This window comes from Drosophila teissieri, chromosome 2L (assembly GCF_016746235.2).
Source record: "Drosophila teissieri strain GT53w chromosome 2L, Prin_Dtei_1.1, whole genome shotgun sequence".
NCBI lineage: Eukaryota > Metazoa > Arthropoda > Insecta > Diptera > Drosophilidae > Drosophila > Drosophila teissieri.
Window position 1 is genome coordinate 7,643,968 of NC_053029.1, and position 10,958 is coordinate 7,654,925.

At 46.3% G+C, this 10,958-nt stretch overlaps 3 protein-coding genes across 3 annotated transcripts; all 3 read right to left on the bottom strand.

Annotated features, from left to right (window-relative positions):
* Positions 1-588: 588 nt before the first annotated feature.
* LOC122616054 (lysosomal alpha-mannosidase) lies at positions 589-3,915 on the bottom strand. Its single transcript, XM_043791317.1, has 5 exons — positions 3,758-3,915; positions 3,326-3,696; positions 2,793-3,263; positions 1,886-2,729; positions 589-1,826 (listed from the first exon to the last, which is right to left on the bottom strand). Exons 1-5 carry the CDS (start codon positions 3,836-3,838, stop codon positions 648-650), a joined length of 2,946 nt encoding a protein of 981 aa, XP_043647252.1. The 5' UTR covers positions 3,839-3,915; the 3' UTR covers positions 589-647.
* Positions 3,916-5,999: 2,084 nt separating this feature from the next.
* Positions 6,000-9,494, bottom strand: LOC122615286 (lysosomal alpha-mannosidase). The gene is made up of 4 exons (XM_043790305.1): positions 9,359-9,494; positions 8,745-9,115; positions 7,297-8,683; positions 6,000-7,232 (listed from the first exon to the last, which is right to left on the bottom strand). The coding sequence occupies exons 1-4, from the start codon at positions 9,440-9,442 to the stop codon at positions 6,051-6,053; spliced, it is 3,024 nt and encodes a 1,007-aa protein (XP_043646240.1). The 5' UTR covers positions 9,443-9,494; the 3' UTR covers positions 6,000-6,050.
* Positions 9,495-10,098: 604 nt separating this feature from the next.
* LOC122626502 lies at positions 10,099-10,748 on the bottom strand. The gene has a single exon (XM_043806786.1). The coding sequence runs from the start codon at positions 10,657-10,659 to the stop codon at positions 10,159-10,161; it is 501 nt and encodes a 166-aa protein (XP_043662721.1). The 5' UTR covers positions 10,660-10,748; the 3' UTR covers positions 10,099-10,158.
* Positions 10,749-10,958: the final 210 nt, after the last annotated feature.

Below are 10,958 nucleotides of genomic sequence, written 5' to 3' on the forward strand. Positions count from 1 at the left end.
GGGCGCACCGTTTCCAAGTGTGCAGTGATAAGAAAGTACATGATGGTCACTAAGATAAGCTAACCTAATTAGCAATTAGGGGTCATTAAATACTTGAAACTGGATGAATAGGGTTTTTTTTTTAGAATGACCACCCTCCACGTGGCGATAACAATTGGATCCATTATTTATCATCCACTTCAAAAGGTTGAAGCTCCTGTAATGCACTTGCAGCCTAATTGATAAATTTGCGTATTTTACTAATATTTGCTAAACTTCTTCTCGGTTAAATAAAATAAGTGATTGCTTATTTTAGCTTAGACGCAGTGGGAAAGATTCCTGGAATCTCCAGTCATAAGTAACTTGAAGTCTTTAAGGTAGCTAGTACCATAAATTAATGATTGTTTATTAATTCTATTTATTGAATCACATGGCAATACTCCACTAACTTGTAATGTAAGGTGTCAAAGCGAATTGAGTTAAAACCGAACCAGCTCAATGAATTTTGCACAGTTCTTCAATATTTATATGACTCGAATTATTCTCCTATATATACTCGTAGTGTTAAGAGAGATATTTCCTAAGTAGTATAAGCAAAACCACATTGTATTTTATTTAGACATCATTTTATTTAATTCTTTCGTTTTCATTGAAATACAATTATATTATTAATGTTTAATGATGAATGTGCGAATCTGCATCGGATACAAGGTGACAGCAAAGTCGGCGGCTTCCTGCGTCTGATTTGCGGAAAGCGGCTTGTGCGACGAGGTGTAGTACTCAGGCTCTGATCCCCTAACTCCGGAACCCTCAGCGTGGAACTTGAATTGTTTCATGTCGCTCAATGGCATGTTGCCGTCCAAGGTGGTTTCACGGATCTCGACACCGTTGAGGTAGTCAAAGATCGGGCGAATGTTGAAGCTGACCACTTTGCCTTCGATGTGATCCTTGAAGTTCTCCACACGCAGCAGAACCTCGTCGTCGTTGAAGGGCTCCAGGGTGAGCAGATGCACCGACTTGGGGAAGTCGTCAAAGCTGGGCACCGACTTGGCAACAGCGTTGGTGCTCTCAGTGTTCTTGCTGAAGAACTTCCAAAGGGGCAGGTGGAACTCCTTCTCGGCTTCGCGCTCCGCGGCCGTGGACTCATCGGCGGCGTTCAGGATCAGGAACACCTTACCACGGGCAATCAGGGGCTGGCCGAACTTCTCCTCGTTCAGGGCCTCTCCCACTCCGTAGCCGTCATCACGGACGAGTCGGCGGTGCAGCATGAGCTCGATTTGACCATCCTTCATGCTAGAGCCTCCTTGAGCACGATCGTTTAGGATGGCAAGGCGCTTCTTGCTGTCCTGCAGAGCAATGCGGGATGTGATCGGGTAGTAGTTTCCGGAAGTGGGCTGGACACCAAGCTCAGAGGTGAAGTCCTCTCGCTTGTCCTTCTCGCGTCTAATCAACTCGCGTCCATTGGAATCAGTATAGAACACGCCTTCGGAGGCAATTTCACTGCTGAAGATCGTAACTACTTCCGTGCCAAAGTCCTCTTCAACGGGAATGGGGCCCACAAGCCACTCGAATTCCACGTAGGGTTTGTCTTCGCTGATACGGATGACCTGGGAAATGTAGTCGCTGAATCGCTGGTGGACTTCCTTGACCAAAGCTCCCTCGTAAACGGTGAACTCGACACCATCTTCCTGGATGACGAAGTCTCCTTGGTTGTACTGGCGGAACACATAGGCACCAGAGTCATAGGTCCTATAAAGACCATAGCTCTGTTCAATGTTCTCGGATACTCCGTTCATTTCGACCCTCTTCAATAGGCCAGTCTTGTTGTCGAGCACCAACTTGATCAGCTAATGGATTCAAAATAGTTTGGTAAAGTGTTTCCATTATTAAACAGTTTGGCACTTACCGAAGTCTGCACAGTAGTCTCGCCGTCATCGTAGGTCTCAGCATTCGTCTTAGGTTGAGAAATGATCCTAACGGCATTCGAACTCTCCTTACTGTCAACCTTCTTAATGTAGTAGTTGGCGATCTTGTCAACGGAAGCCTTGAAGACCAACTCGTGCTGAGTGTCCTGGTCACGGAACTCCAGAGCCAGCACCTCCGTGGGCAATGGAAGCACCTCGGAGGCCACCACACGGCCCTTGTCATCGGTCACCTGGTAGTTTTCGTTCTTCACTGGCACGCGCACATATTGCTTGGTGGTGTGGGCCAATGGGTTGTACACGGTCACCACCACGTTGTCGGCACCGTCCTTGGTGAAGGCACACTGGCTGATGTTCAACTGCAGGCAACTCTCGAACTCTCCGTTGGGCAGATTGGTCAACTTGCGCAGAGCATCGCCGGCAGTTTGGACTCCTCCGACGATGGCGTCGTACAGAATGCGATCGTAGTCATCGGACACGTGCTGCTTCTCGGTTCCAGTGATGGCGTCGTGGTGCTGCATCACACCCATGATCTCGCGAAGGTACTCCAGGTCCTCCTTCTGCTGCTCGGTGTTCAGTTCGGCGAAGGCGCTCAGCTGCTTGGCCACCTGCAGGATGTGGTTGCCATCGCGCTCGAAGCGCTTCTGGGTGGGACGGGAGGTGTAGTAACCAGTCCAGAAGCTGTTGGTATCACTGCCGTAGGGGAAGAAGTCCAGAGTTTTGTTCGGGTAGGACTGCACACTCTTGTGCACGGAGTTCAAGTAGCACGTGGGTGTTGAGTAGATGATGTTGTACTTCGAGCCACTGGATTGGCGTTCGTTGACGTACCTAACATAGAAAGACAATGAATTAGAAAACACAGAATTTAAAGTAACCAGATGCTATACGTACTTGATCAGTTTGTCCATGTTCTTGTAGTTAACCTCGGCATCTTCGTACTGGAAGTCACCGCCCATGGGGATCATGATGTGGTTGGTGCGGAACTTTTCGGCTACTTGGGCGGCGTAGGCGATGAAGTCATCCACCCTCGACTTGACATTGTTGTCGTAACTGTCGCTGTCAATAATTGGATCGTCGCTGCAGTGAACGTCGAAGCAGAAGCCGGGAGTGTCCCAGTAGAAGGTGTACAGGAGTCCAGTGAAGAGCTTGACTTGGCTCATCGACTCACTGGCATCCCAAATCATCTCGAGAGCCAGGTCGTTCATTCGCCTACCCTTGTCGTTGTGATCCATGCGGGAGAAGAACTCGCCATCGAATCCCATCTGGGCGTAGATTGAGGCTTGCTCACGGGAGTGACCAAAGGGATCGATCTGCCATCCAACACGCGGGCGGCCACAAACTCCAAAAGTCTCATCCAGGAACCTTTTATGGAAATTGTATTTTAAAATTTTTGTTTCCAACGACGTTTCACCGCCACAACTTACTTCAATCCGACTGTGAACTGGTCGATCACACTCTGGTAGTTCACGGCAGCCTCATCGTTCATACTCCAGGCTCCGTTGATGAACGTAAGGCGACCCTCGTCCACCAGCTTCTTCACGATTGCCCGCATGGTCTCCGACTGCTCGTCCCACCATTTGGAGAAGAAGGAGGTCTCCACCTGGATGAAGCGACGATCGGGATTCTTGATCAGCTCGGAGATGACGGTGTCGATGATGTACTGCACTCCAGCGTGCTGGATGTTGTTCCTGTGTCCATAGTAGTACTGGTCGACGGTCTTCAGCCAGCCCACATCGTCGTGGGAGTGGGGCACCAAGTGTATGTTGACCATGTTAGACTTGGTTTCATGGCATGACTTAAGAACACAATCCTCCTATTAGTTTGGTTAATTCGGGTGAAACTATCCTTTTCCTCACCTCATAGCCGCAAACAGCTTGGGCTGACTTGGCTTGAAGGGCCAAAAAGGCAACGCTAAGGACGATGCCAAACAACTTCATCGTGGGATTCCTTGATCTGCCAAATCGATGTAACCGATGGTTCCAGGTGAGAACCACAACTGAATTCTTAGCTTTTGAGAACTGGCCCATTTATATCAGAGATTGTTGATAAGCAATCGGTACTTGAATGCATTATCGGATTACGTAAACTCAAGCGCACTCAAAATTCAGTTAAGTGTATTTTAATCATAATGGGCTAATAATGCCCGCAATTCGATCAATGGTTAAACTTTTAAACAAATGAACGCTATTACTACTACTGGTCATTATTGAACTTTTATCTTAATAGGCCTCCATAAAAGTTTGCTTCTGTTTTGACAGAGTTGCAGTGCTTATCTGCTGATTAGTCAAATCAAATTGTAGTTGCCGATTGCATCCAAACACCATTTATGGCTTTGTACTGGAAATTATCAGAAGGCAACACATTAGTTACTTTTACTCGGAAAGTTGAAAGCCCCACGCAAAGTGTAAGTGATGAGATACAGTGAAGTACCAAGGCTAACGATAAAATAATCCAAAGCCCACAAGCCACTCATGGTGACCTGAATTCTCCTTAGCAGCAAAACACTTATGTGCCTATCGTGGATTCTAGTTTTCAAGTTCACAGTGATGTTGGGTAAAATGTTTAACTAAAGTAACACCTTTGTTTCGTTGAAGCACAGAAAAATTTAATATTTAGGGGACCAAATTACTTCAAACGATTTATCTTATCGCTAACCCAATATAGGCTAAATTGGCTTTCAATTTAAATTTGTTCATACATAAGACCTCAAGCCGTTTAAAACTCACCATGACATGAGAATTGCATTAAACACGATTCCGCAATCTTTAAAAAAGTTGATTAGGTTGACAAATATTTTGATGAAAATAATATTCTGAGTATTAAATAAGCCTTTATTTATTCTATAAGGATTTCACATTTCGAATACTACGACTCTATAAAACACCACTTTTAATACTAAACTGATTTATACAAGCAAAAAATGATCGAAATTAGTTTCAGTCCACTAAATTGACACAAGAGATAAATAGTTTGATTTGTAAGTTTTATTTGGCATAATAACTAAAGTTTCTTAAAAAAATAATGTTTTTGATAACTTTCAAATTGAGGAGTTCATAATGAAGCACACTAGCATAAATATTTCATTATCCGAAGTAGTAAAACCAATTTATCTAATTTCCAACCCAATATAGACTTTCCACTTAATTGTTCTTATAGTATATTAGAGGTAAAGTAGTTCTGCCTTTAAAAATCATCATGACGTAAAAAATGCATAAAATACAATTTCGCACTCTATGAAACAGTTGATTAAGCTAACAAATATTTTGATGTAAATAAAATTCTATGAGTATCACATAAACATTCATTTATTCAAATCGGAATTTATATTTCGAATAATACGCATATATAAAACACCACTTTTAGTACTAAACTGATTGAATTTACACAAAAAAATAAGAAGAAGATATGTTAGTCAAATTCCCCGACAAACGAGAATTTTCAATATTTTACAAATGTGTGGGCGTGGCAGTTTTGTGCATAGAGTGGGCTTGGCAGCATTTGGAAACAAACTTCTTAAGATTAAGCATTCATTTTCTAGAGACATATATGCAGTATGTCTCTAGAAAATAAATGCCTAGTCTCAACACTCTAGCTTTTATAGTTCCTGAGGTCGAGGCGTTCATACGGACAGACGGACGGACATGGCCAGTTCGACATGGCTATTGATCCTGATTAAGAACTTGATGTGGTCGGAAACACTTCCTTCTGCCTGTTACATACTTTTCAACGAATCTTCTAGTATACCCTTTCACTCTACGAGTAACGGGTATAATAATAGACAAATGATTTCCAGTCCAATAAGTAGGCACAAGGAATAAATGTTATAAAGTTCGCTTTACATTGGATTAGCTATTTTTATTTGGCTTTAAAACAAAAATGTCTTAAAATTAATGTGTTTAATAACCCTCAAATGGTGGAGTGTATGTTGACAGTTAACAGCACCCAAGATATCATTTCCTTGTAGAGAAAATGAACTATGAAGCCAAGCGTTTATGTTCCCAATACTTGTAAAGTTAATTGTCTATAACATAGCCCATTTCTACTCCTAACGCTTTAAATTAGTTTCCAAGGAAAGCTTTATATTTTTGACATTGAATTTATTTATTAAATTATTTACATTTCGTGAAATACTGCATTGAGAACTTTGGTTTACTCCGTCTTGATAATGAAGGTACGGATCTGCATTGGCTGCAAGGTGACGCTGAACTCGGAGGCCTCCTGCGACTGCTCAGCGGCCAGAGGCTTGTGGGCAGAGGTGAAGTACTCGACAGCTTCCGGCTTGTGTCCTGAGCTATCGTGGTGGAACTTGAATCGCTTCATCTCACTCAAAGGCAGGTTGCCGTCCAGGGTGGTTTCACGGATCTCGACACCGTTCAGGTAGTCAAAGATCGGGCGAATGTTGAAGCTGACCACTTTGCCCTCGGTTTGATCCAAGAAGTTCTCCACACGCAGCAGAACCTCGTCGTCGTTGAAGGGCTCCAGGGTGAGCAGGTGCACCGACTTGGGGAAGTCGTCAAAGCTGGGAACCGACTTGGCAACAGCGTTGGTGCTCTCAGTGTTCTTGCTGAAGAACTTCCAGAAGGGCAGGTGGATCTCCTTTTCGGCTTCGCGTTCCGCGGCCGTAGACTCATCGCTGGGGCTGAGAATCAGGTACACCTTTCCGCGGGCAATCATGCCCTGGCCGTACTTCTCCTCGTTGAGGGCCTCTCCCACTCCGTAGCCATCGTCACGGACGAGACGACGGTGCAGCATGAGCTCCAGTTGGCCGTCGAGCATACTGGCTCCTCCCTGAGCACGATCGTTCAGCAGGGCAATACGCTTCTTGCTGTCCTGCAGGGCAATGCGGGATGTGACTGGGTAGTAGTTGGCTGCAGTTGGCTGCCTGTCCAGACCGGGGGTGAAGGTCTCACGCAGATCCTTGACACGCTTGATCATTTCACGGCCGTTGGAGTCGGTGTAGGAAACGCCGTCGGAGGCAATGGTGCTGTTGAAGATGATGACCACTTCCCTGCCGAACTCTTCTTCCTGCTCAATGGGTCCAACCTGCCACTCGAACTCCACAAGGTTCTTGCCCTCGTAGATGCGGATGACTTGGGAGACATACTCGCTGAACTGCTGGTGGACTTCCTTGACCAAGGATCCATCGTAAACGGTGAACTCCACACCTTCGTACTGGACAATGAAGTCAGCCTGGTGGTATTGACGGAAGACGTATGCGCCGGAGTCGTAGGTCCTGTAGACACCGTAGCTCTGGTCGATGTTCTCGGATACTCCGTTCATTTCGACGGTCTTCAGCAGACCGGTTTTGTTGTCGATCACGAGTTTGACTTGCTATAAGCGGAAGGAATCACAGTGTTACTTTACATACAAAATTAGCTGAAAACCAATAACATACCGAAGTCTGCACCACGGTCTCTCCCTCATCGTCGTCAAAGGTCTCAGTAGCATTCTTCAGTGAGTGAACCTTCTTGAAACGCTTAGGCACCTCCTGCGTGGATTCTTCAGCCTTGATGGACCTCTTCGATTGAGTGTGAGCAACGACGTTCTTTGTCTCCTGGCTAGCGATCTTCTTAATGTAGTAGTTGGCGATCTTGTCAACGGAAGCCTTGAAGACCAGCTCATGCTGGGTATCATTGTCGCGGAACTCCAGGGCCAGCACCTGCGAGGCCACTGGAACCACTTCGGAGGTCACCACGCGGCCCTTCTCATCGGTCACCTCGTAGTTCTCGTTCTTCACAGGCACGCGCACATACTGGGTGGAAGTGTGGGCCAATGGGTTGTACAGGGTCACCACCACGTTGTCGGCACCGTCCTTGGTGAAGGCACACTGGCTGATGTTCAACTGCAGGCAACTCTCGAACTCTCCGTTGGGCAGATTGGTCAGCTTGCGCAGACCATCGCGAGCGGTGTTAACTCCTCCGAGGATGGCGTCGTACAGAATGCGATCGTAGTCGTCGGACACGTGCTGCTTCTCGGTTCCAGTGATGGCGTCGTGGTGCTGCATCACACCCATGATCTCGCGAAGGTACTCCAGGTCCTCCTTCTGCTGCTCGGTGTTCAGGTCGGCGAAGACACTGAGCTGCTTGGCCACCTGCAGGATGTGGTTGCCATCGCGCTCGAAGCGCTTCTGGGTGGGGCGCGAGGTGAAGTATCCGGTCCAGTAGCTGTTGTCGTCGCTGCCGTAGGGGAAGAAGTCCTGGGTCTTGTTGGGCCAGGTCTGGAGACCTTCGTGGACCGAGTTCAGGTAGCAAGCGGGCGTGGAGTAGAACAGGTTGAAGGTGGAGCCCTCGGCCTGACGCTCATTGACGTACTTGATGAGCTTGTCCATGTTCTTGAAGTTGACCTGGGCATCCTCGTACTGGAAGTCATCACCCATGGGGATCATGATGTGGTTGGAGCGGTAGTGCTTGGCCACCTCGCTCACGTAGCTGAGGAAGTCATCCACGCGGGACTTGACGTTGTTGTCGTAGCTCTTGGTGTCAATGATCGGATCGTCACCGCAGTGGACATCGAAGCAGTAGCCGGGAGGAGCCGAGTAGTGGCGGTACAACAGACCAGTGAAGATTTCATCGTTGCTCAGCGTATCACTGGCATCCCAGATCATTTCCATGCCCAAGTTGTCGATACGGTCGTTCTTGTCGCGGTGATCCATGCGGGCAAAGAACTCTCCATCAAATCCCATCTGAGCGAAGATCGAGGCCTGCTCACGGGAATGACCGAAGGGATCGATCTGCCATCCAATGCGGGGACGGGCACAGGAACCGAAGGTGTCGTCCAAGAATCTGGTATATACCAATTGCCATTAGATACCTGCCTCTGTAACTTCTCTTTCCGAACACTTACTTCAATCCCAGGGTGAACTGATCGATGACACTCTGGTAGTTCACTGCGGCCTCATCGTTCATGCTCCATGCGCCACCGGTGAATTCCAGACGACCCTCGTTGACCAGTTTCTTCACGACCTGCTTGGCAGTCTCCGACTGCTCCGACCACCACTTGGAGAAGAAGGAGGTCTCCACCTGGATGAAGCGACGGGCGGGGTCCTTGATCAGCTCGGCGATCACGGTGTCGATGATGTACTGGACACCAGCGTGCTGGATGTTGCTCCTGTGGCCATAGAAGTACTGATCGACGGTCTTGAGCCAGCCGACGTCATCGTGGGAGTGGGGCACCATGTGAATGTTGATCATGTTGGTCTTGGTTTGGGGGCATGCCTGAAAAGCATTTTACTTTTAGTTAAACTGTAGTATTTGATGGCTCAAAACAAAATCGGTTTTGCGATTGCCAACTTGAGGATTAAATTTCATGTTCATTTAACACTCATATTGCCGTTTTTGGAGCGTTAAGGAATGGAAATACACCGTGGAAGTCAAAAACTTTTCCTTATTGATATTATTGAATCACTTTCACGGTATTCACATTATTATTCCTGTGGCACTGTGGCATTCACTTCTCACCTCGTATCCACAAGCCTCCTCAGATGGCCTCACACTGAGGGCCAAAAGGGCGACAAAAAGCGCAATGCCACACAAATACTTCATGGCGACGACTTTCCAATTTCTTTTCGAACTGACCGCGAGTTTCGATTCGAGAACAGAACTGACTTTCTCAGGAAATTGGCGCTGCTTTTATAGGAGGGCCCCACACGGTTTTGGGCTGATAAGCAAATACTTTAGACCCTCAAGAGGCTTGTGCTTCGGCTTAGGGCCAATAAAACGGTTTAACGATAAGCAAAAGCTTAGGTAAAACCTGATACTGTAACTACGAAGTTCAAGTTCAGTGTATTCGCGATCGCCAGTGAATGCGTATCTTAATTGGTATCTTAATTGGTTCTAATCGCTGCCATGCGATTAGTAAAATGAGTTCCCATTGACGATTACGCGATGGTACTTCTTCTACAATGTTTATGAATTTGTACCAAGCAGTAGTGCCGGCAATTATTTCATGCAGACCGCAGACCAGGAAATTCAGACCCCAAACGGGGCGCCAATACTTGGGGGGCTAAAGGTCTATTTTCGTTCTTTTATAACAGCCCTTCAGGGAACCATGAACCACGAGTACCTGATTACCTCAAGGAGTGTTTTGAATATTGGGACCACAGGCAAATGATTTGAATTGGTTATCAGAAACACCCAATCACTAATCGCAATCAATTAAGAGTTTTGTTTTTGATTAAAAAACGACACACATTGGGCAATTAAAAGTTATGCCATTTTTACTTTAACGCACACTTTAAAACACAGTTAAATTCAAAACATTATAAGCTGCTTGCAAGACATTCGAGAAAGCACTGAAATATGGCTAAATGGGCATTGAATGATAGGCTGAGGGCAAAGACTTGATTCAACTCGATGCCAAAAAGGGACAGTATCTTCTTGAAGAGAATACTTGAGATCGCAATGACCACCGGCATCAGGCGCTTCCAACTCAACCAGGGTATTGCCTTTCTGTTGGGCCGAAAGATGATCACAGCCGGCCTCTCGTTATCGGCGATCCGCGGAATGACGTGATGTCCATCGCCAGCAGCAGATAGGTCAATGCTCGGTTCTTGGGGCAGGGGCACCACTTCGAAGTCCGTGGTTTCTTCTCTGGGCTGCCATTCTGAGAGGGGCACCACTTCCACATTTGGCTCGTTGTTTTGTTGGCCAATTTCTTGTGGGCTTAGAAAGTCAACGATGTAGTTCCAGTGCAGGCGAAGTTCAGCCGGTATGGCAACCATATACAGATAGGGATCTCCCAGGTCTACAAGTTGTTCCATTATCCTGACTCGATCCGTTTCTCACCAACAATTTTGAATTCCTTAAATACTTTGTTCTTCTACACCCAAAAAATGAAGTGAGGGGAAGTGGTACATGTTTTTTTAGGTTTTCATAAAGTTATTTAATAATTTTATATTAGTGGAAGTATTTGAATGTGGGCTTTAGAGTTCGTTGATCAAGCCAAATCAAGCGCAGTGAGATACAAATTTATTCAACTTTTAATGAGTCTGCCGCGCATATAAAGACATATTTTTTAATGAAGCAAAAACGGCAATTATGCAGCACATTCGTATTTATG